The sequence below is a fragment of the Pollachius pollachius genome, assembly GCF_949987615.1.
Source record: "Pollachius pollachius genome assembly, chromosome: 16".
Lineage (NCBI taxonomy): Eukaryota > Metazoa > Chordata > Actinopteri > Gadiformes > Gadidae > Pollachius > Pollachius pollachius.
In genome coordinates, this window is record NC_136949.1 from 674,653 (window position 1) to 698,895 (window position 24,243).

At 48.0% G+C, this 24,243-nt stretch overlaps 2 protein-coding genes across 4 annotated transcripts in view; one reads left to right on the top strand and one right to left on the bottom strand.

Moving 5' to 3' along the window:
* Window positions 1-142: 142 nt before the first annotated feature.
* On the bottom strand, window positions 143-7,688 carry ddx51 (DEAD (Asp-Glu-Ala-Asp) box polypeptide 51). 3 transcript variants are annotated; one of them, XM_079754133.1, is made up of 16 exons: window positions 7,493-7,688; window positions 6,756-7,060; window positions 6,088-6,272; window positions 5,388-5,538; window positions 4,867-5,012; window positions 4,706-4,777; window positions 4,145-4,251; window positions 3,649-3,757; window positions 3,255-3,400; window positions 2,926-3,118; window positions 2,621-2,736; window positions 2,192-2,308; window positions 1,256-1,357; window positions 1,056-1,119; window positions 810-944; window positions 143-351 (listed from the first exon to the last, which is right to left on the bottom strand). In XM_079754133.1, the coding sequence occupies exons 1-16, from the start codon at window positions 7,513-7,515 to the stop codon at window positions 319-321; spliced, it is 2,004 nt and encodes a 667-aa protein (XP_079610259.1). In that variant the 5' UTR covers window positions 7,516-7,688; the 3' UTR covers window positions 143-318. The 3 variants fall into 3 exon arrangements, with proteins under 3 accessions (XP_079610259.1, XP_079610258.1, XP_079610260.1); XM_079754132.1 differs by having other exon boundaries at window positions 6,088-6,275; XM_079754134.1 differs by lacking the exons at window positions 6,756-7,060; window positions 7,493-7,688 and adding an exon at window positions 6,512-6,608 and having other exon boundaries at window positions 6,088-6,275.
* Window positions 7,689-7,860: 172 nt separating this feature from the next.
* cenpe (centromere protein E) overlaps window positions 7,861-24,243 on the top strand; it is a 33,170-nt gene continuing 16,787 nt past the window's right edge. Inside the window, exons 1-24 of the mRNA XM_079754155.1 lie at window positions 7,861-8,030; window positions 8,455-8,567; window positions 9,628-9,717; window positions 9,823-9,941; window positions 10,452-10,571; window positions 12,665-12,746; window positions 12,849-12,916; window positions 14,213-14,287; window positions 14,376-14,427; window positions 14,887-14,974; window positions 15,062-15,191; window positions 15,467-15,586; window positions 16,639-16,791; window positions 17,389-17,536; window positions 18,214-18,301; window positions 18,475-19,099; window positions 19,727-19,783; window positions 19,911-20,078; window positions 20,671-20,745; window positions 20,825-20,893; window positions 21,165-21,296; window positions 21,863-22,040; window positions 23,007-23,581; window positions 23,624-23,815. Of these exons, the coding sequence (XP_079610281.1) occupies window positions 7,966-8,030; window positions 8,455-8,567; window positions 9,628-9,717; window positions 9,823-9,941; window positions 10,452-10,571; window positions 12,665-12,746; window positions 12,849-12,916; window positions 14,213-14,287; window positions 14,376-14,427; window positions 14,887-14,974; window positions 15,062-15,191; window positions 15,467-15,586; window positions 16,639-16,791; window positions 17,389-17,536; window positions 18,214-18,301; window positions 18,475-19,099; window positions 19,727-19,783; window positions 19,911-20,078; window positions 20,671-20,745; window positions 20,825-20,893; window positions 21,165-21,296; window positions 21,863-22,040; window positions 23,007-23,581; window positions 23,624-23,815 (3,582 nt within the window). The 5' untranslated portion in view covers window positions 7,861-7,965. The remainder of the gene's footprint in view (window positions 8,031-8,454; window positions 8,568-9,627; window positions 9,718-9,822; window positions 9,942-10,451; window positions 10,572-12,664; window positions 12,747-12,848; window positions 12,917-14,212; window positions 14,288-14,375; window positions 14,428-14,886; window positions 14,975-15,061; window positions 15,192-15,466; window positions 15,587-16,638; window positions 16,792-17,388; window positions 17,537-18,213; window positions 18,302-18,474; window positions 19,100-19,726; window positions 19,784-19,910; window positions 20,079-20,670; window positions 20,746-20,824; window positions 20,894-21,164; window positions 21,297-21,862; window positions 22,041-23,006; window positions 23,582-23,623; window positions 23,816-24,243) is intronic.

Consider the following 24,243-nt stretch of genomic DNA (forward strand, 5'->3'; position numbering starts at 1 on the left):
GGGAGATGTAAGAATATTGAAAAATATAAAGAGTTACGTACAATGTGAAACATTTTATTGAAATGTATTTGAGTATGAAACAGAATAGAGAAGCAGAAATGGTTTTCTGCTTCAAAACAGTACAAATAGAAACAGGCTCTTTCACAATACACAACCCTTTTAATGGCCAAAATATAACGACTCAAATAGAAAATATAGTCAATCCCAGAGAAGAAAATCATCTGCCCTCTTCATCACATGACACAGTCCATGAAGATACAGCCAGTCACAGAGGAGGTCATAATATGCTCTCTACATCCCATAATGTCAGCCTCTTCATTAAACTTTGATCCGGAACTGGTCTCTCTCGTCCTGTGGAGAGAAGGCAAAATATAAAGAGACAAAGTTAGTGCAGCTGGTCTTCCAAGATGAGTATACTGGTATGAATGTAGTATATTAACATGAATCAAATATATTAGTATGAATGCTGTATATTTAGTATACTGCATTAAATATATCTGATTTCCCAGTATATTTAATATACTGAATGCAGTATATTTTTAATCTGCATTCAGATTAATGTACTGCATTCATACTAATTATTAGTTTGAAAGCAGTATATTAATATGAATGCAGACTATTAGTATGAATGCAGTTTATTAGTAGAAATTCAGTATATTAATTTGAAGGCAGTATATTAGCATAAATTCAGTATATTAATATAAAGGCAGTATATTCATGTGAATGCAGTATAGTAATACGAATGCAGTTTATTAAATGAATGCAGTTTATTAACATAAATGCAGTCTATTAGCCTGAACGTAGCTCACCTTGATGGCGCTGGCTAGCTCCTTGAGGGTTATCTCATAGCGGGGGGCCATGTTCTTCAGCAGCTGATGTTTGACCGAGTGCTTCTTGATCCCAGCGCTTCCTGCCTCCTCCACCATCTTCAGGAAGTTGTTCCTCTGTGGAGCACAACACACTCCCGTTGGTCAGCAGCTGCTTCCTGTCTGGGACCATAACACAGGCGCCTTATAAGGTCAGGGGGCGTGGCTACAAGGGAGAGGAGGGGTCACCTGCACGTCCAGCAGGAAGGTGAAGGCCACGCCCGCTTTGCCTGCTCTGGCCGTTCTCCCGATCCTGCAGGAGGAACAGAAGGGAACAGTTAGACCGCTTAGACACCGAGAACCTCAGTACCAACCTACCAAGAACCAAGTGAGTGTGTGTACACCTGTGTATATAGGTCCTGAGGTACTGTGTGTGTGTGTGTGTGTACCTGTGGATATAGGTCCTGAGGTATTGGGGCGCGTCGTAGTTCACTACACACTTGATGCCCTCGATGTCGATGCCTCGGGCCGCCGCGTCCGTGCAGATCAGCCTGCAACACACAACCCATCGGTTAACCTACTGACTAACCCATCAGTTAACCTGATGACTAACCCATTGGTTAACCTACTGACTAACCCAGCAGTTAACCTGCAGACTAACCCATCGGTTAACCTGCTGACTAACCCATCGATTAACCTACTGACTAACCCATCCGTTAACCTACTGACCAACCCCACTGACTAACCCTTCAGTTAACCTACTGAATAACCTACTGACGAACCCCACTGACTAACCCATCCGTTAACCTACTGACCAACCCCACTGACTAACCCTTCAGTTAACCTACTGAATAACCTACTGACGAACCCCACTGACTAACCCATCCGTTAACCTACTGACCAACCCCACTGACTAACCCTTCAGTTAACCTACTGAATAACCTAGTGACGAACCCCACTGACTAACCCATCAGTTAACCTACTGACTAACCCATCAGTTAACCTACTGACTAACCCATCAGTTAACCTACTGACTAACAACACCAACTGATCAACCCTAGATACAGCCTTAAATACTGCTTAACCCTTGATTGATATTGTCTAAAACTAGATAGATATTGATTAACCCTATATTGATATTGATTTACCCTACAGACTACTAACCCTAGATATTGATTACCTCTGGTACTGCTAACCCTAGATATTGATTAACTCTGGTACTGCTAACCCTAGATATTGATTACCCCTGGTACTGCTAACCCTAGATATTGATTATCCCTGGTACTGCCCAAGCCTAGATATTGATTATCCCTGGTACTGCCCAACCCTAGATATTGATTATCCCTGGTACTGCCCAACCCCAGACAGGTGTGGGCGGTCCTCACAGCTGGATCTTGCCCTGCTGGAAGTCTCTGAGCGTGTGCTTCCTCTCAGCGGTGGAGAGACGAGAGGAGAACTCAGCCACCTCCACCCCCCCAAACAGCCGGACCAGCAGGAACAGCCTGGACACACACACACACACACACACACACACTGTTATACACACACACTAAACAGCCTGGACACACACTATCTCTAATGTATACACAGACACACACACACACACACACACACAGTAAAAAGCCCGGACACACACACACACACACACACACACACACACACACTACAAACACCGGACTCACACAGACACACAAGTATACAAACACTTTACAACAACAGAACACCGACAACAACAAAAACAGAACCACAACAGAAAAGAAAACGGAACCACAACAGAACCACCACAGCAGCCCCAGCCCGGCAGAAGGCCTCACCTATGGGCCGCCTGCCTGGAGTTGGTGAAGCAGAGCAGCGGGCAGAACTTCATGTGGAGGATGTAGTGCAGGATCAGGAGTGGCTTCTTGCTCAGCGTGCATGGAACAAAGTACTCCTGGAGAACAGGGAACCAGTTAAACCACTGATTCTGGCTCTTACTGTGAAAGGGAAGGTACTACTACTTAAAAAGGCTCTTATTGTGAAAGGGAAGGGACTATTACTTAGGAAGGCTCTTATTGTGAAAGGGAAGGTACTTCTACTTAAGAACGCTCTTATTGTGAAAGGGAAGGTTGGGACGCCTCACCGTGAGCCCTTCGGGGAAGTTGAAGCGCTCCTGCGACTTGGCGGAGGCGGGGCCAGCGCTGGGGGCGGGGCCAGAGTGGGTGGAGCTGAAGAGGCGGGGCTGGTGCAGGCCGAGCTGCTGAAGCTTCTCTGGGTTCATGGTGAGGGTGGCGGAGAACAGCAGCTTCTGGAGCGGCATCTGGGGCGGGGACAGGCTGACGGACACAGACAGACGGTCAGACACACGCACAGACATCAGGAGTGGGAAGAAACAACAGCTCTGACCTCGTGTCAAGATATGTTACATGTTTTGTGTTAGATATTAGATATTTTCTTCTGCTAATTGCTCACCTGGCGGCGGTGATATGTGTGGGTTCACTCCTCCTGAAGACCGAGGAACCTTCGGATCCACTTCCTGCTCTGAACACCGCCTTGGTCACCTGACCTAGCCAGGAGTGGTGCATGCTGTCAATCATCCGGTCGGCCTCGTCGATCACCTGGGGGGGCGATAAGTGGAGGCGTGAGGGGGGCTGCTCTTATGGAAAGAAATCATAATCACGATTATTTTGGGATAAAAAAAATAATTTATATATTTATTTTTTTTAACTTGATTATATTCGTTTTGAGATCGTTTTACGCTAAAATCGAAATCACGATAAAAAAAAATCGATAATCGGCCAGCCCTAGGCGTGAGGGGGGTGACCTCATCACCCTCTAGGGGGTCCTGCCCTGGTCCGGGCCTCACCAGGAAGCGGAGCAGGTCCAGGCGGAACCCGGGGGTCTTGTTGATGTGGTCCACCAGACGGCCCGGCGTCGCCACGACGATGTCCGCCAGACTCTTCCACTTCCCGCCTCTGGGAATATCGACAGACATTATACACATAATACACACAACACACATATCATACACACAATACACACAACACACATCACATAAACATAACACATACAATACACACACAGTAAACACATCAAGCACAATACACACAACAAACACAATACACACAATACACACCCATAACATTAGGATCAAAACTATTTACGGATCAATGCTCAGATCAATCATCTCTGGCGACTCCTTAACGACCAAATGTCCTCTGAATAAAGAACCTTGAAACACCTTGAAGAACCTTGAAGAACCGGCAATTTTAGGAGTTTCTCCTCCTCCATCCTGATCCCTCTCCTCATTGGCTGAACCTAAACGAGGTCCTGAGTGCTGGACCAATGAGAGCCATCCTTACCTCTGCTCTGCCAGAGACGTTTGCTCTGAAGCGAACGACTTCTGCCCACCGAGCATCACCACCTTCAGACCGGAGCCCTCAGCGTACAGCGCACACACCTTACACACCTGGGGAGGACACACACACACTTTATACACCTGGGGAGGACACACACACACACACCTTACACACCTGGGGAGGACACACACACACACTTTATACACCTGGGGAGGACACACACACACACACCTTACACACCTGGGGAGGACACACACACACTTTATACACCTGGGGAGGACACACACACACACACACACACACACACACCTTATACACCTGGGGAGGACAGACACACACCTTACACACCTGACACACACACACACACACACACACACACATACTTTATACATCTGGAGAACACACAAACACACCCACACCTTACACACCTGCCGATAACACACACACACTTTACATACACTTTACACACCCGGCGGGAACACACACACACACACACACACACTTTATACACCTGGGGAAAACACACTCTACACCCTCGGGAGGGCTGGCGTGCGGCGGTCTCACCTGCTGGGCGAGCTCCTTGGTGGGCAGCACGACCAACGCCCTGACCTCACAGACCACCCGACCAATCAGAGCCTGGAAGCACACCACCACTTAATCATCACCTGTCCATGCACAATGTCCAGACACCGTCACGTGCACCACCCCACCCCCGCCCGGCTCACCTGCACCAGGGGGACCACGAAGGCCAGGGTCTTCCCGCTGCCGGTGGGGGCCGACACGCAGATGTCCCGGGGCCGGTACCCCCCCCGGCCCACCAGCAGCCCCTGGGCCACGCACTCCAGCACCGCCGGCACCACCTCCGCCTGGACTGGGGGGGGAGCGCAGTTAGCCCCGCCGCTAACCACGCTAACCCGGCTAACTCCCCTCCCCAGAGAACAGTGCTAACATCATTAACTCTAGTTTAGCTAATGTGGTGAGTGGTGAGGGGATGACTGAATGTGTGTGAATGGGTGAATATGAGGCTTAAGATATCTACTAGCATTACTGGTTATCAGCTGCTATTACTGGTTTTCTATTGGTAATATCCTAGTATTACTGGTTTTATCCTGGTGTTAATGGTTGCCTCCTGGTAATACTGGTTATCTACTGGTAATATCCTAGTATTACTGGTTGTCGCCTGGTATAACTGGTGTTACTGGTTGTCCTCTGGTGTTACTAGTGTTACTGGTGTCACTGGTGTTACCGGGGAAGAAGCTGGTGACGCCGTTGTCCTGGAGCTTCTTCAGCATGGCGGGGGACAGGCCCCGGACCTGGGCCACGCCCACCAGGTTCCTCCTGATGTCCCTCAGGATCACGTCGGGCTGGGCCAGCCACTGGGGCAGCACGCGGTGCACCTGGAGACACCACAGCACAGCCTGTAGCTCCGGGACCACCTGGGTCACTGGTACAGGGGTCACTGGTACAGGGTTCACTGGTACAGGGGCAGGGTTCACTGGTAGTGACATGGCTCACTGGTACAGTGAAATGGTTCACTTGTAGTGACATGGTTCACTGGTAGTGACATGGTTCACTACTAGTACAGTGAGGGTTCTCTGTGTATTGTAGGGTTCTCTGTGTATCGTAGGGTTCTCTGTGTATCGTAGGGTTCTATGTGTATCGTAGGGTTCTCTGTGTATTGTAGGGTTCTCTGTGTATTGTAGGGTTCTCTTTGTATTGTAGGGTTCTCTTTGTATTGTAGGGTTCTCTTTGTATTGTAGGGTTCTCTTTGTATTGTAGGGTTCTCTTTGTATTGTAGGGTTCTCTTTGTATTGTAGGGTTCTCTTTGTATTGTAGGGTTCTCTTTGTATTGTTGGGTTCTCTTTGTATTGTAGGGTTCTCCATAAGTAAGTCTGGACTATGACCTCTCAACACAACCCTCAGTCAGACGGCAAGGTTCACAATACCTTTGGGGCCACTTGATTCTCGAATCCCCCGAGAACTGTGAAACCAGTAGGGACCACCGCCTCCGGGACCACCGCCTCCGGGACCACCGCCTCCTGGTTCTCCTGGTTCTCCTTCTGCATCTCTCCTACTCCTCCTTTCTCTGTGACTCCTCCTTCATCTGTTTTCTTTATCTGCTTAGCGTCTTCTACTAAACCCGAACACAACAGTTCTATCAGTGCACATTAACAATATGTGTAATACTATGTCCAGCTTAGACATATTATCCTAAATATTTCATTACAATTAATTGACATCCATGACTTAAGGTTGAAATGTTGTTCTAGCATGGCGGGTGGTATAAGCAGCCTCAGCATGCCTGAGTCAGTGTGTGTGTGTGATGAGACTGTGGGGCTGGGTGAGGGCAGAATGCAGCAGCGGCTCCACCTGGAACCTTCTGCCAACGCTCTAATGGATGGGGTGGTACGACGGCGTCTTGTGTGTCAGAGGTAACCAGAAACGCCATTAAGGCACTAATGGCAGCAGCACCTGTTACAAGCATTTTTTTTTTATGTTTTCGCTTTATCTAATTTAAGTTGTTTCTATAGTTGAATAGTTAATACACTGACAATACACGTACTCAACCGACTTTCCATATCAAACTGTTTGCAACGGACACTCGAGGCCTCACCCAAACGACCGTCCTTCTTCTTCTTCGTCTTCTTCGTCTTCTTGTCCCCGGTGGGCTCCTCCTCCTTCACGGGCTCAGGAACCTCTGGTGTCGCTGCCGGTTTGACTTTCTTCTTCTTGGGTTTGTCTGTCTTCTGCTTCGGCTCTCCACTCTCTCCGCTCTCTGCAGCCGGCCTCTTCTTGGCTCTCTTCGGGCTGGTCTCTCTCTGCTCTCTCTCCTTGGCCTTGCTCTGCAGCCGGGCCAGCAGGCGCTGGGCGTGAGACTCTCTGATGGAGTCGCTCTCCTCCTCCTCGTCCCCCAGGTACCTGAGGACGACGCCACATTAATGATCATGACATTAATATTGACATCACTTAATCACTAGATCTTAATATTAACAACACCACATTAATGATAACTACATGTCAATATTAACATCACATTAATGATCACTACATCTTTATATTAACATCACATTAACGATAACTCCATCTTAATATTAACATCACATCAATGATCATTACATCTTAATATTACCAACCTCACCTTCCTAATAAACTACATATCATTATTAACAACATCACATTAATAAGAACTATGTGTTATTATCAACATCACATTAATAATAACCTACATATTATCAAATCCCATTAACAATAACTAATTGTATTAACATCATATTCATAATAATTAACCGAATCTTGTCTTATTAATAAAAGCACCACTTGTGTTGTACACACACACACACACAGCCTTACCTGTTAACCACGAACAGAGACATGATGGTATATCAAGAAACTAGGAGCCAGACTTCTTCCTACCCAGTCGAGACTGAAGCAGGGAAGTTCCAACTTGAGGATCTAAACAGATCCCTGTATAGAACTGGATTAAACTACAGGATCTAAACAGACCCCATGTACAGATCTGGATAAAAAATATCTGTTGGTAACAAGCCTGTCCACTGTCTCATGTGTTGCTTGTGTGCAGTGGGCGCGTATTGATGACGTCGGAACGCTTCTGACGGAAGCTCGAGAAAACTTACGTCACGACCAATCAGAAGCTCGCTCGGGGCAGCGCGGGCGGTTTGAAAACCATAAATACTAGTTGAGCGTTTGGATGGCAGAAAGGGCTGCGAGCACTGCTCCAGTGTATTAATAAATTAATAAAAGAAGGAGTTTTATATATTAAGAAGGAGTTTTATATATTATCAACAGATATATCTGTTGGTAAGATGTCGGTGCCGGCGGAGGAGTCGGCGGTGAAGGTGTGCGTTAGGGTCCGACCGCTCATCGAACGGTGAGTTATGAGGCTAACCCGACGAGCTAACTTTAGCTTCTACTACCTTTACTCTTTATTCTAAAATAAGAGTGGAAAGTAAGTAACTGTCCCAGAAGTATCCAGAAAGCTAGAGTTCCCTGGGTTTGTTATACAAAGACGGATACCTTTGACAAAATAGTTTACAGTCAAAAGTTAAAATGTCCAGAACATAACGAAGCTGAAGCTCTTACGGCTCCCTACTAACGACTAACAAGTCTGCTGGTTAGTTATTAAGGTAGTGCTGCATGCAGTGCTACACTATTGTTCTTCTTGGGCTTTATTAGGCTTTATTAGTGTGTATGCTGTCATTAGTGTTGCGTTACTTTGGGAACATGTCATTACAGTGTGGTGTTACTATGGGAACATTTAATTAGTGTGGTGGTGGGTTTTATGTGATTGCCAGGGAGGAGAGAGTTATTACAGAGGACTCTGTGCCAGTGCCTCTCTACTGGAAGGCCGATAGAAAGTCTATCCACCAGTTAGACGATGGGATCCAATCAAAGAGTTTCAGCTATGGTGAGTTCATCTCGGACCAGTCTCTTACCTCGGACCAGCCCCCTTACCTCTCACCAGCCGTAGAAACTTCACAAGTGGTTTCCCCGAATCTCAATATTACTGTAACCAAACCATTATTATCATAATCGTATAAATATATATTTTTTAAATCAATAATTGTATCTATAAGAGGATATCAGTAATGTATAAACATGTGTCAAAATGCCCATCAAGTTATCTGAGTGCAAAGTGAGTGAGCCTTGAATAACTTTGATTTATCTGACAGTATAGGGTTACTATTTTTGAAGTATGAAAGGTGGGGTATGATTTATTGGCATCCTGCAGTGATCATGCACCCACCTGAGCATCCCTCCCTCTCCAGCAACTACGGTGGCCTGTATTGGCCAGTATTGCCAGTAGGTGCATCCAATATCAGTCCCTCCAGAAAAAAGACGGATACCTTTGACAAAATAGTTTACAGTCAAAAGTTAAGATGTATGTGACTTTTTTGCAACGAAAATGCGGGGATTATGAAATCATGTAAGCCCCGCATATTTTGCGCGGAAATCGGCAATTTATGCGGTGGAAGTGCGGCATATTTGAAAAAATGCGGCCCCCGCATGAATATGCGGACTTTGGCTGATTATGCGTTGAATTATGCGATCCTATAATTGCGTTTTTCTGGAGGGACTGCAATATGATGCTATCGTCTACAACAGAATCAAGTTGCAACGTGTCAAGTGATACAATTCCTTTATATATTTCTAAAACTATAGGTCATAGCTTACAAGTAGATGACAATTATGCTTAAATATACAAAAACATGTCCTCTAGAGCCCTCTGTCCGTTGTGGGCTACTGTAGAGACATGGACGAAGACCCCATGTAGATATAGAGGGCCAAACCTAGGTTAAAAATTCTCATCTTCATGGGAACCTTATGAATAGAATATTCCATATCTCCCTAGTCTGTTCTGTTGGCCACCGCATTTTACACATCGCACCTTTTTTAAGCAGCAATTGTTTGGAAATAAATGTTCTGTGGGATGAGTTATGTGAAACCTCTCTGGTGCCTCTGAGCAGATCGGGTGTTCAGCTCCAGTGAGACCACCAACCATCTCTACCAGGACATCGCCAAGCCCCTGGTGGTCTCCGCTGTCGAGGGATATAATGGTACGGCCAAACTAGACATTCGCTCTAGTGCTTCATGTAGTGTGCAGATACAGACGGCATTTGACTATGATGGATCTTCGTCATTACTAATGCACTATTCTCCAGGAACCATCTTTGCATACGGCCAGACCTCCTCCGGGAAGACCTTCACCATGATGGGCAGCAAGCTGGTTCCAGGTGTCATCCCCCTGTCCATGGAGGAGGTCTTCCAGACCATTAAGAACGTGAGGAGAACCATGTTGCGAGTAGAGATGTTCTGATACCGAGTATATACAGATACAGCATCTAGCATTGTAACTAATAATAACACTTGTTCTTATTGAAGGGTTCTCTTATGATGCCTGCAACGTTTAGGCATTACATTTATAATCTATAAATGTATCTACATTTATAATCGTATTAATTATTATTAGTTAAGCGTGAGCATCCATGTTATTCCGACTTGGCTCGAACGCACGTAGGTTGTCAATTTTCAGAGTAGGAGTTTCCTATTCTGACTTTCCACCTCCGATCGTTCACAAACGCAGCATACCAATGTCGTGTTTGATGTTCTCTGCCTGTGTAGTAAATAAGCTCACGTGATGGTACCGGATTGGAGCATTTTAGGCGGTATCGGAGGAATTTCCGATACTGGTATCGGAAAACCACTCTAGCTGCAAGGCAGGTTGCATGTTGAGGACCACAGGCGTGCGTCAGATGCTAACCGGGTTAGCTTGGGCTCTTTGGGTTGACAGTACCCCCAGAAGGAGTTTCTTCTGCGGGTGTCCTACTTGGAGATATACAATGAGACGGTGACAGACCTGCTGGTGGACAGCTGGAAGAGGAAGCCCCTGGAGGTCCGCGAGACCCTCAACGTAAGAGCTGCACCGCGGCCGCCATCTGGCATCCTCCCGTCTCCCCCTCTCATCGCCTCACCCTCTCATCTCACTGTCACCCTCTCATCTCACCCTCTCATCTCACCTCTGTCACCCGCTCATCTCACCATCTCATCACCCTCTCATCTCACCATCCGTCATCCTCTCATCTCACTATCTCATCACCATCTAATCTCATCATCCATCACTCTCTCATCTCATCATCCATCACTCTCTCATCTCAACATCCTCTCATCTCATCAACCTCTCATCTCACTATCCTTCACCCTCTCATCTCGACATCTCATCACCCTCTCATCTCACCATCCGTCATCCTCTCATCTCACTATCTCATCACCATCTAATCTCATCATCCATCACTCTCTCATCTCATCATCCATCACTCTCTCATCTCAACATCTCATCACCCTCTCATCTCATCAACCGCTCATCTCACTATCCTTCACCCTCTCATCTCGACATCTCATCACCCTCTCATCTCGTCAACCTCATCTCACCATCTCATCACCCTCTCATCTCACCATCTGTCATCCTCTCATCTCACCATCTCATCTCACCCTATCATCTCACTATCTCATCACCATCTCATCATCCATCATTTACATTTACATTTACATTTAGGGCATTTAGCAGACGCTTTTATCCAAAGCGACTTACAATAAGGGCATTTGTTACAATAAGTACATTTGTCATAAGAAGTGAAACAATATATCGCTGTCGGTACAGTAAAGATGTTCATAGAACCAAGTGCAAGTATTACAATCGCTAGGCTAACCCATTCCCCATGTAAAGCAATGATAGCAGCTACTGTAGATGCTACACAATTAAGTACCTTGAATAAGTGCAATATACAAGTGCCAGGACGTACAACATTCAATGGTGGCTGTGCATTGGTTTCTATGCAGAGTCGAGGTGAACTCTGAACAGGTGAGTTTTGAGTCTTTTGCGGAAGCTGGTGAGCGACTCTGCGATCCTGACATCGGTAGGGAGCTCGTTCCACCACTGAGGTCCCAAAACAGAGAAAAGTTGTGACTTCGCTGATCGGCCTTTGCTTGCTCTTAGCGATGGTGGTACCAGACGTCCAGCTGAGGTAGTTGAGCGGAGGGATCGAGCTGGGGTGTGTGGCTTTACTAATGCTTGGAGGTTGGCAGGGGCAGTTCCATCGACTGCCTTGTATGCCAGTACCATCATCTTGAATCTGATGCGAGCTATTACAGGGAGCCAGTGGAGGTCTCGGAAGAGGGGGGTTACCTGTGGGAACTTTGGTAGGTTGAACACGAGGCGCGCTGCCGCATTCTGGATGCGCTGCAAGGGTTTAATCGCAGAGGCAGGGAGTCCAGCCAGGAGCGAGTTGCAGTAGTCGAGGCGGGAGATGACCAGTGATTGGACTAGAAGCTGAGCTGCTTCCCTTGTGAGGAAGGGCCGGATCCTGCGGATGTTGTAAAGTGCAAATCTGCAGGACCGGGCCACCGCAGTGATGTTTGCAGTGCAGCATAACTGATTGTCCAACACTACACCAAGGTTTTTGGCAGTTGGAGAAGGAGATACAGTGATGTTCTCAACAGTGACCAGTAAGTCCATGTGTGGGCAATCTTTCCCTGGTATTAGGAGGAGCTCAGTCTTGTTGAGGTTAAGCCTCAGGTGATGGGCAGTTGTCCAGGTGTTGACTTCTGCCAGACATTCAGATATGCGTGTTGCAATCAGGGCTTTGTCAGATGAGGGAAAAGAGAGGAATAGCTGAGTGTCGTCAGCATAGCAGTGATAGGAAAAGCCGTGGGATGTAATTACAGAGCCCAGAGATCTGGTATAGAGGGAGAACAGAAGAGGCCCCAGATCCATCACTCTCATCTCATCATCCATCACCACCCTCTCATCTCACCATCTCATCAACCTCTCATCTCACTATCCGTCACCCTCTCATCACCCTCATCTCACCATCCCAGCACTCCTGCCTCTCAACTGATGATCGTCACCCTCTCATCGATCTGTCCCTCCTCATTACCCTCTCATCCCTGTAATGAGAGGCTACCGGGATCCCCAGGTCTTAATCCTGTCCGTCCTCTGACCTGTAGAAGAACATATACGTGGCCGACCTGACGGAGGAGCTGGTGACGTCTCCGGCTCAAGCCCTGTCCTGGGTCCGCAAGGGAGAGAGTGAGTGTTAACCTGCTCAAGAGATCATTAATCTGGGTTAAACCAGCAAGTCTTACTAGCTAGTTTGTGGGTTAGTATAACCATTGTATGTCTTCTCCCAAGAAAACCGGCACTATGGGAAGACCAAGATGAACGAACGGAGCAGTCGCTCCCACACCATCTTCCGAATGGTGAGACCGCCTTAATACACCCCTCAGTGTTCCTCCCACGCTCACACAGCAGCAGCCGAATGGTGAGACCGCCTTAATATACCCCTCAGTGTTCCTCCCACGCTCACACAGCAGCAGCCGCGCGCCGCCGCTGCAATAAAAATCCTTCTGCTCATTTTTTTTTTTTTTTTTTAACGTAGCTCCTTTTAGAAAATGTACAGCGCGTAACGTCAATTGCGCAGCACGCGGCACATCGTCACGTAGCCAACATCAAAGAAGAAGAATACACAGCGAGTGCGGCAGTTGTCGGCAGTAGGCTACCCTACACGGTTGCAAAGTTACATTGATTCTAGCAGTAGCGAGTGAAGCGGAAGATCGAAGAGAGAGAGAGAGAGAGAGAGAGAGAGAGAGAGAGAGAGAGAGAGAGAGAGAGAGAGAGAGAGAGAGAGAGAGAGAGAGAGAGAGAGAGAGAGAGAGAGAGAGAGAGAGAGAGAGAGAGAGAGAGAGAGAGAGAGAGAGAGAGAGAGAGAGAGAGAGAGAGAGAGAGAGATGCTAAAATGTGTCGCTACATGACCACCAGTGTTAAAAACCCTGTGAGCCCAATCATTTTATTGTATCTATAAACCGCAACCTCCGTGCCGTTTTTCCTCTAGTATTGTGTGTGTGTGTGTGTGTGTGTAGGCCTATATGTGTGTGTGCGTGTTGTCGCTCTTTTTGGGATAGCAACCATGTTTAGTGTTTAAGCATTAGGCAAAAATCTGTAAATAAATTGTGCAAATTATATTTGCGTTGTGGCATTTGTTGTTTAAATATTACTATACAAAAATATAAAAATCTGTAAATGAAGACACAAAAGGCAAAGTTACAACACCAATAATCCCATCTACAGTAATACACAGGACTGTTTGAATAGGATTTAAGTGCATATTCTCCTCTAAAAGTGCACCAGATTCATGCATTCCAATGTAAAGGGTACAAAAAGATTTACGCCGGGGGAGCATGCCCCCCGACCCCCCTAGAGGGTTCGGGGACCACACCACTGCTGCTGAAAAAGATCCTGCGGGAAACACTGCACCTCTTCTGTGGTTAGAAACCAGTTGAATACACACCATCTTTCTTATGGTGAGAAACCAGTTAAATACACACCTCTTCTGTGGTGAGAAACCAGTTCATTACAAACCGTCTTCTGCGGTGAGAAACCAGTTTAATACCCACCTCTGGTGAAAAACTAGTTTAATATCTGGTTGTGTGTTTGTTTTTCTGTGCCGTGGATGCATCGTGTTGTGATGCATTGTGTTCTTCACTCCACCCCTCCAGATCTTGGAGAGTCGGGAAAAGAGCGACCCAGCTTCCGGGGATATCTCTGAGGGAGCCATCATCGTCTCCCATCTGGTAACCTGGACAGAACTAGTAGCGCTACTATTTCTAGTAGTACTACTGTATTCGTATAGTAAACCTGGGTCCTTCTACTCCCTTTCAGAACTTGGTCGATCTGGCCGGGTCAGAACGGGCCAGCCAGACCGGGGCGGAAGGTAGGTCAAACTGTAACCCAGAGTTAGTTAACTAGTACAATAGACTTAGTTTACTGTAGTATACTAGTCATGGTTAGTTTACTGTAGTATACTAGTCTTGGTTAGGTTACTGTAGTTTACTAGTCATGGTTAGTTTACTGTAGTATACTAGTCATGGTTAGTTTACTGTAGTGCACTAGTCTGTGTTAGTTTACTATAGCACACTAGTCTTGGTTAGTTTACTGTAGTATAATACTTTTGTTAGTTTACTGTAGTATGCTAGTATTAGTAAATGTACTGTAGTATACAAGTACTAATTAGTTACCTGTAGTATACTTCTCTTAGTTAGTTTAACATGGTGTAGTAGTCTTAGTTTACTGTAGTATTAGTTCCATGCCTTCAGGTTTCCATGGATATTTAGTCATGACTTTCCACAGTGAGTGTGTTTTTATCATGGCGCACGTTTTTGTGTTTTTTAAGGCGCTCGCTTTAAGGAAGGCTGCAACATCAACCGAAGCCTCTTTACCCTCGCCCAGGTCATCAAGAAACTGTCTGTCGAAAGCCAGAGGTAAGGGGAGGTCGACCACCAGTGGCTCTGGTCCACCACTAGGGGGTCTTTATCAACGTCTGGTCTCTCACGGTCTGCCTCCTCCAGGGTCTTCACCAACTACCGAGACAGCAAGCTGACCCGCATCCTGCAGAACTCCCTGGGGGGCAACGCCAAGACGGTCATCATCTGCACCATCACCATGGCCGCCCTGGAGGAGACCCTCAGCACCCTGCAGGTAGCGCTGCGTGTGGATCTAGAGGGCTCTAGAGGGTGTGGATCTAGAGGTTGGTCTAGATGTAGATGGTGTAGATCTTGATGAAAGTTGAGATCTAGATGGTGGAGGTCCAGATTAAGAAGGTGTAGGTCTAGATCTAGCTGATCTTACTAGTGTAGCTGTAGACTGACATACAGGGAGATCTAGATGGGGTAGATCAGGTGTAAAGGTAGATCTAGGTCTGTGCTCTGTAAACCATGAGGGGACCCCCCAATGAGGTCACTACCTGTTGTCAGTTTGCAAGCACGGCCAAGAAGATGAAGAACGACCCCCACGTGACGGAGGTGTCCGACGACGGAGCGCTGCTCAAGAGATACCGAAACGAGATTGTCGACCTGAAACGCCGCCTGCAAGAGGTACCCGGGTTTACACCTTGTACCCTTTATACAGGAGGTACCTGGGTTTACACCTTGTACCCTTTATACAGGAGGTACCTGGGTTTACACCTTGCACCCTTTATACAGGAGGTACCTGGGTTTACACCTTGTACCCTTTATACAGGAGGTACCTGGGTTTACACCTTGCACCCTTTATACAGGAGGTACCTGGGTTTACACCTTGTACCCTTTATACAGGAGGTACCTGGGTTTACACCTTGTACCCTTTATACAGGAGGTACCTGGGTTTACACCTTGCACCCTTTATACAGGAGGTACCTGGGTTTACACCTTGTACCCTTTATACAGGAGGTACCTGGGTTTACACCTTGTACCCTTTATACAGGAGGTACCCGGGTTTACACCTTGTACCCTTTATACAGGAGGTACCCGGGTTTACACTTTATACAGGAGGTACCCGGGTTTACACCTCATAAACTTTATACAGGATGTACCCGGGTTTACGCTTCATACCCTTTATATAGGAGGTACCCGGGTTTACACTTCATAAACTTTATAAAGGAGGTATACGGCTTTACAATTTATTCCCTTTATACAGGAGGTACACGGGTTTACACCGTGTACCCTTTATACAGGAGGTACCCGGGTTTACACCTTGTACCCTTTATACAGGAGGTACCCGGGTTTACACCTTGTACCCTTTATACTGGAGGTACCCGGGTTTACACCTTGTACCCTTTATACAGGAGGTACCCGGGTTTACACCTTGTACCCTTTATACAGGAGGTACCCGGGTTTACACCTTGTACCCTTTATACAGGAGGTACACGGGTTTACACATTTCAACAAGGTAGTTTACCCCTTTAAACATCTTGATGCTGTCATAACCTTTACAGAAGAGCTACCCAGTATTGTTGGTGTAAAGAAGCCGTTACCAACAGTTCTGTTGGTGTAAAGGCTGATGGTGTAAAGAAGCCTTTGCACCCACCATGCTGACTGTTTAAAGGCTTCTCTACACCGTCAGTACTGACAGTGTAAGAAGCCTTAACACTGAGGCCCGCCCTCGACAGGTGTCCTCGGTGACCCATGTGACGGCCACGGAGAAGGAGACGTTGTCTCAGCTCCTGCAGGAGAAGGACCAGCTGCAGAAGGAACAGCAGGACCGCATCAAGAACCTCACCAAGCTTCTGGTCACCGGCTCCAGCATCGTGCCCGCCCAGAAGGTTTGAACCATCCACATCATTTGGTTTGTCTCGTGGCCCTGCCGTCTCCATTGAGGGTTTCGGTTCGCAATAATATATCAAACCACCTGATGCCGCCGTTTCATTTGCGTTCAAAAAGCTTATTGTTGTGAACAGTATTACCGATGAATTATTTATCTTTTATTTTATTTTTATTAAATAATAATATTGAAAGAAATTATATTAATATATATATATTTTTTATACATTGGTAGTCAAGGCGGGGCACTATTGTTGTTAAGGCGGCTGCCTTAACCATACAGTGCTGGGGGAAACACTGTAGTATAGCATGTCATCCTTAATAAAGTACTAGTATTCGCAAAACGTACTTTACTTTATCAACCTTATTTAGGTTTGTCCCCATCGAGAACGTCTGAAGCATCCTTGTTTACTCAGAGGGTTTACTTTGTAACATGCTGGTTGGAGTCTGAGCTAGGATCACACGATGGCGGTTGGTAGATGGCAGATGTCTTTCCAGCCTCTATAAGCTCAAGACGTCATAGAGCAAGAACGCTCCGACATCGCCCAGTGTGTCACTGTAAGTGATCCTTTGTCTTGACCACACTGCACTTTTCACAGATCCCCAAGAGGAGAGTCACATGGGGTGGAAAGCTGGCCCGATTGGCTGGAACCACAGAATGCGACGTGGGCCTTTCGGATTTAAGCTTTGCCGAGCATTCCAGCCGCAAGAGGAAAGCAGACAGTTCTTCAATGGAGATGCTGGAAGGTGACATAATGCCTCTCAACCTTATGTTACTTAACCATCAAACACATGGAGGCACCGGCATGTCTTCTACCATCAAACACATGGAGACACCGGCATGTCTTCTACTATAAACACATGGAGACACCGGCATGTCTTCTACTATCAAACACATGGAGACACCGGCATGTCTTCTACCATCAAACACATGGAGACACCGGCATGTCTTCTACTATCAAACACATGGAGACACCGGCATGTCTTCTACCATCAAACACATGGAGACACCGGCATGTCTTCTACTATAAACACATGGAGACACCGGCATGTCTTCTACTATAAACACATGGAGACACCGGCATGTCTTCTACTATCAAACACATGGAGACACCGGCATGTCTTCTACTATCAAACACATCGAGACACCGGCATGTCTTCTACCATCAAACACATGGAGACACCGGCATGTCTTCTACCATCAAACACATGGAGACACCGGCATGTCTTCTACTATAAACACATGGAGACACCGGCATGTCTTCTACCATCAAACACATGGAGACACCGGCATGTCTTCTACCATCAAACACATGGAGACACCGGCATGTCTTCTACCATCAAACACATGGAGACACCGGCATGTCTTCTACTATCAAACGCATGCTTCTTCAACCTTGTCTCCGGTTGCTCCCTGATCACAGAGGAAGAGGAGTTTGACTCTCGCTGGGAGATCCCTGAGGATTACTCCTTTACCACGGTCTCTGGGAGCGGCCTAGCCCACGGAGACAGGTGAGACCGGGCCGCTGGGGTCTGCGGAGCAGAGGGGAACCTTATTCAAAGTCAGCTTTATGGTCAATTACCAAATATGTGCAAGACACAATAATTCCAAATAGAAGAAATTGAATTATCCTTTTGTAAATCTTTTTGGTTTTGACCATTTCTTTTTCTTTCTTTTTTTCCAGCTCTGAATTTGTCTCTCCGAGCGGATCTGGGCAGAAGGAGGCCGACCTGGAACGACGGCTGGAGGAGGAGAGAGGCGAGAGGGAGGAGGCGCAGGCCAATGTCGCCTCTCTGGAGGGACGGCTGGAGGAGGAGAGGGGCGAGAAGGAGGAGGTGCTGGCTAAGCTCTCCTCGCTGGAGGGCCGGCTTGAGAAGGAGAGGTGCGAGAAGGAGGAGGTGCTGGCTAAGCTCTCCTCGCTGGAGGAGGAGAGGCGAGAGAAGGAGGAGGCGCTGGCTAAGCTCTCCTCGCTAGAGGAGGAGAGGCGAGAGAAGGAGGAGGCGCTGTCCTCGCTGGAGGAGGAGAGGCGAGAGAAGGAGGAGGCGCTGGCCAAGCTGTCCTCGCTGGAGGAGGAGCGGAGCGGGGGGGAGGAGGTGCTCTCCAGGGCCGCCTCTTTGCAGCAGCAGGTGGAGTTGCTGGCCAGGGAGAAACGGGAGGCGTGGGAGGAGGTGGATCGGCTGGAGCAGAGGGCCCTGGAGCTGGAGGGGCAGCTCTCGGCCCAGGACCAGCAGGAGAAGGTGCAGATGTTGGAGCTCCGACTGGCAGACCTGCAGGAGCAGAGCCACACCGAGGCCAGACCAGATGAACAGGTCTGCAGCATTACTCCTTCATAGACCCTGTTCCCCTGACAGCATCACTCCTTCATAGACCCTGTTCCCCTGACAGCATCACTCCTTCATAGACCCTGTTCCTCTGACAGCATCACTCCTTCATAGACCCTGTTCCCCTGACAGCATCACTCATTCATAGACCCTGTTCCTCTGACAGCATCACTCCTTCATAGTCCCTGTTCCCCTGACAGCATCACTCATTCATAGACCCCGTTCCTCTGACAGCATCACTTATTCATAGACCCCGTTTCCGTGACGGCATCACTCATTCATAGACCCTGTTTCTCTGACAGCATCACTCATTCATAAACCCTGTTCCCCTGACAGCATCACTCATTCATAGACCCTGTTCCTCTGACTGCATCACTCATTCATAGACCCTGTACTTCAGACAGCTTCACTCATTCATAGACCCTCTTCCTCTGACAGCATCACTTGTTCAGAAGTCCCGTTTCTTCTCACAGAATAACGCATCTATAAGGCCCTGTTCTTATAGAATAATTGATTCATAGACTGCTGATCTACCCAAGCAACACCAGCACACACAAAATTGTAAAGGTGTGTGAGGGTTTATCAATGCTGGCCGTGTGTGTTTGTGCGCTTCAGATGAAGAAGGAGTTTGAAGAAACCATCCGAATGTGTGAGACTCTGGTTTCAGAGAAGGTAAGGCCCCCTCATGTCTGATGCTGAGTCAATCAGCGGATAGTGTTTGGGATATTTTACTAATATGAGACCGACTGATAAGAGGTGTGTGTGTGTGTTCTGACTGCGATTGTGGTGGGCTCACCAGGAGATGGTGTTTGCCCAGAGGGACTACCTGCGTCAGGAGATGCAGCTCCTGCTCGGGCAGGTGTCCTCCCTGGAGAAGGAGAAGGGCTCCCTGGCCCAGGAGCTGCAGGACCTCAAGGAGCTGGAGGAGTTCAAAGCCCTGGAGGACGACTGCAGCAATGACGAGAAGGTCTGGAGCTGCTAGACACATTTACGCCTTAAACATTATGAACACGTTTACGCCTTAAACATTATGAACACGTTTACCCCTTAAACATTACAAACACGTTTACCCCTTAAACATTACAAACACGTTTACCCCTTAAACATTACAAACACGTTTACGCCTTAAACATTAAAAAACACGTTTACGCCTTAAACATTACAAACACGTTTACGCCTTAAACATTACAAACACGTTTACGCCTTAAACATTACAAACACGTTTACGCCTAAAACATTACAAACACGTTTACGCCTAAAACATTACAAACACGTTTACGCCTAAAACATTACAAACACGTTTACGCCTTAAACATTACAAACACGTTTACGACTTAAACATTACAAACACGTTTACACCTTAAATATTATGAATGTGTTTGCACCTTAAAAATTACATATATGTTTACACCTTAGAACTCTGTGCAGAGATTTTCTTACAGATTTGAATTTGCACACTCTTGAGCGATGAGGTCCCACCAGCTTTCCACCCAGCCTAAATATTGGATCATTTTCGTAAAAGATTAATTCATGTTATGTTGGATGATTTGATATTGCAGAGAGTGTTGCAGAATGAAATTGTTTCCTTGAAGAGCAACGTTGAATCCTGGGAAAGAAAGTGCAGCGATCTGGAGGTAAGACCACATCCCTGGGCTCATACAGTCTTATGTTGAAGCTCTCTGCTGGGTATTGAACGGGTGTTGTGTTCTCTAGTCTCAGCTGGGCTCCATGTCTGTTCAGCTGGCCAAGAAGTCCTCCTGGGCCCAGGAGCTGGAGTCTATGGTAGGTGGTCTTTACTGGGACTATCACAGGGGGCCATCCAGGTTACTGTTTTCCTTCTCTCACTGAAACACGGGGTGTAACAAAAGTTGAACTAGTTGTTCACAATTGACTGTTGGTGACCACTGTTAAGTATTCAGGGTTAGGACTGAACTTTTGAAGACGATGATACTTATATTTTGCCTATTACGGATATATCGTGTGTGTGGATATTATGTATAGATAGATTAGTGATCCCTTCTCAGTTGTGTGTGTGTGTATATGATCTCTACAGCAGGGGAAGGACCTGTTGCAGGAGGTGTCTGAGCTGCGGCGCTCACTGGACGATGCAGAGGTTCTGGGTCAAGACACCAGGAAGAAGTGGGCCGTGCTGCGCAGCCAGAACCTGAGCCTGAAGGAGAGAGACGTAAGTGTAAAACACTTTTGCACAAACGCAAAACGCAGGCGTGCAAGGGTAGGGTAGGATGGGTTTCAACTTGCCCGTAATCTTGTTTGTGATGATCTCCATCCTCTGCTGCAGAGCGAATTCAAATCGCCAGCCCAACGGGCTGGGGGTCTAAAACCGTTATATATATATATATATATATATATATATATATATATATATATATATATATATATATATATATATATATATATATATATATATATATATATATATATATATATATATATATATATATATAAACTATAACCGCATTTCACATTAATCGCAAATACCCCGCTGCTTCGGGTTTTCCTTTCTAGGCGCGTTGAGAGGAGGAGCGGGCGAATCCCGGGCTGTGTGCAGTGCGTGTGCAAGAAAGAGTGCTATGCGGAGATGAATGAACGCAACGATATCTATATTTCAAAATCGCGTTAAAAAAAAAGAAGCAATCAATTTGTGGCGCTCGGTGTTGATTCTGTGGCGCTGCGCCACACATTGGTCTATGTATGGGAAACCCCGGGGTTAACCTACTCTTGATGTTGCAGGTGGAGCTGAGCTCCAGCCACCAGCAGATGGTGGTGGAGGTGGGCGGTCTGCGCTCCCAGCTGGAGAAGGAGAAGAGCCGCTTCAAGAGCATGCAGACGGACCTCCAGAAGGAGCTCACCATGGCCTTCAAGGAGAACACCATGCTCACCGCGCTGTTGGACGGGAAGGTCCCCAGTCGTAAGAACCCTCTCATAGGCCAGCGGTCTCTGTGTAGTGGGGTGACATGGTGAGGGAGTGGAGGTGACGTGGTGAGGGAGACAGAGGGGAGGTGACGTGGTGAGGGAGACAGAGGGGAGGTGACGTGGTGAGGGAGACAGAGGGGAGGTGACGTGGTGAGGGAGACAGAGGGGAGGTGACGTGGTGAGGGGATGGGGGGAGGTGACGTGGTGAGGGAGACAGAGGGGAGGTGACATGGTGAGGGAGACAGGGGAGGTGACATGGTGAGGGAGACAGGGGAGGTGACATGGTGAGGGAGACAGAGGGGAGGTGACGTGGTGAGGGAGACAGAGGGGAGGTGACGTGGTGAGGGAGACAGAGGGGAGGTGACGTGGTGAGGGAGACAGAGGGGAGGTGACATGGTGAGGGAGACAGGGGAGGTGACATGGTGAGGGAGACAGAGGGGAGGTGACATGGTGAGGGAGACAGAGGGGAGGTGACGTGGTGAGGGAGACAGGGGAGGTGACATGGTGAGGGAGTGGAGGTGACGTGGTGAGGGAGACAGAGGGGAGGTGACGTGGTGAGGGAGACAGAGGGGAGGTGACGTGGTGAGGGAGACAGGGGAGGTGACATGGTGAGGGAGACAGAGGGGAGGTGACGTGGTGAGGGAGACAGAGGGGAGGTGACATGGTGAGGGAGACAGGGGGGAGGTGACATGGTGAGGGAGACAGGGGAGGTGACATGGTGAGGGAGACAGGGGAGGTGACATGGTGAGGGAGACAGGGGAGGTGACATGGTGAGGGAGACAGGGGAGGTGACATGGTGAGGGAGACAGGGGAGGTGACATGGTGAGGGAGACAGAGGGGAGGTGACATGGTGACTGAGGGGAGGTGACATGGTGAGGGAGGGGAGGTGACATGGTGAGTGAGGGGAGGTGACATGGTGAGGGGGTGGAGGTGACATAGTGAGTGTGATCTGGTTTTGTAGATCTGGTGGAGAACGTTCATCTTGAGGGAACGATAGCCTCCCTCAACAAGGAGCTGGTCGCCCACCGGGAGGCGGAGTCAGCTCTGAGGGAGGAGCTGAATGCGGCCCGGGAGGCGGAGTCAGCTCTGAGGGAGGAGCTGAAGACGCCCCAGGAGGCGGAGTCAGCTCTGAGGGAGGAGCTGAAGACATCCCAAGAGGCGGAGTCAGCTCTGAGGGAGGAGCTCAATACGGCCCAGGAGGCGGAGTCAGCCCTGAGGGAGGAGCTGAATACGGCCCAGGAGGCGGAGTCAGCTCTGAGGGAGGGGCTGAAGACGCCCCAGGAGGCGGAGTCAGCTCTGAGGGAGGGGCTGAAGACGCCCCAGGAGGCGGAGTCAGCTCTGAGGGAGGGGCTGAAGACGCCCCAGGAGGCGGAGTCAGCCCTGAGGGATGAGCTGAAGACGGCCCAGGAGGCGGAGTCAGCCCTGAGGGAGGAGCTGAAGACAGCCCAGGAGGCGGAGTCAGCCCTGAGGGAGGAGCTGAATGCGGCCCGGGAGGCGGAGTCAGCTCTGAGGGAGGGGCTGAAGACGGCCCAGGAGGCGGAGTCAGCTCTGAGGGAGGGGCTGAAGACGGCCCAGGAGGCGGAGTCAGCTCTGAGGGAGGGGCTGAAGACGGCCCGGGAGGCGGAGTCAGCTCTGAGGGAGGGGCTGAAGACGGCCCAGGAGGCGGAGTCAGCTCTGAGGGAGGGGCTGAAGACGGCCCAGGAGGCGGAGTCAGCTCTGAGGGAGGGGCTGAAGACGGCCCAGGAGGCGGAGTCAGCTCTGAGGGAGGAGGTGAGACAACCAAGTGCAACCCAGTATGGCTGGTCGATTATGGAAAAAATCATAATTTTTTTTTTTATAATTATTTTGGTCAATATTGAAATTACGATTATTCAAACAATTATTTTAGAGTTTGAAAACATGATGTATAAATTCAAAAAACAAAAATCCAAAAAACACTGTCACTGAGAACTTTGAAATTTTGCGTTAACGCAATACACAAAATGGTCAAATAGAAAATGTTAAAATCTAAAATAATGTACAGATATGTATCCAGCTGTTCTGCACTTTCTATAAAACATATAATGAAGAAGAAAAAAAACTTGATTATATTAGCTTTGTGATCGTTTGACGCTTAAATCGACATCACAATCAAAATTTGATTAATGGCCCAGCTCTACATCCCAGTGACTCAGTGAGAGAGGATGAACCCCAGAACA

Coding starts and splice junctions, on each gene's coding strand:
- ddx51 (XM_079754132.1), bottom strand. CDS start 7,515: ATGTCTCTGTTCGTGGTTAACAG. Junction 4,778..4,866: donor TCGTGGTCCCCCTGGTGCAG/GTGAGCCGGGCG, acceptor GTGTGCTTCCAG/GCTCTGATTGGTCGGGTGGT. Junction 3,401..3,648: donor TGGACCTGCTCCGCTTCCTG/GTGAGGCCCGGA, acceptor TCGCCCCCCCAG/GTGATCGACGAGGCCGACCG.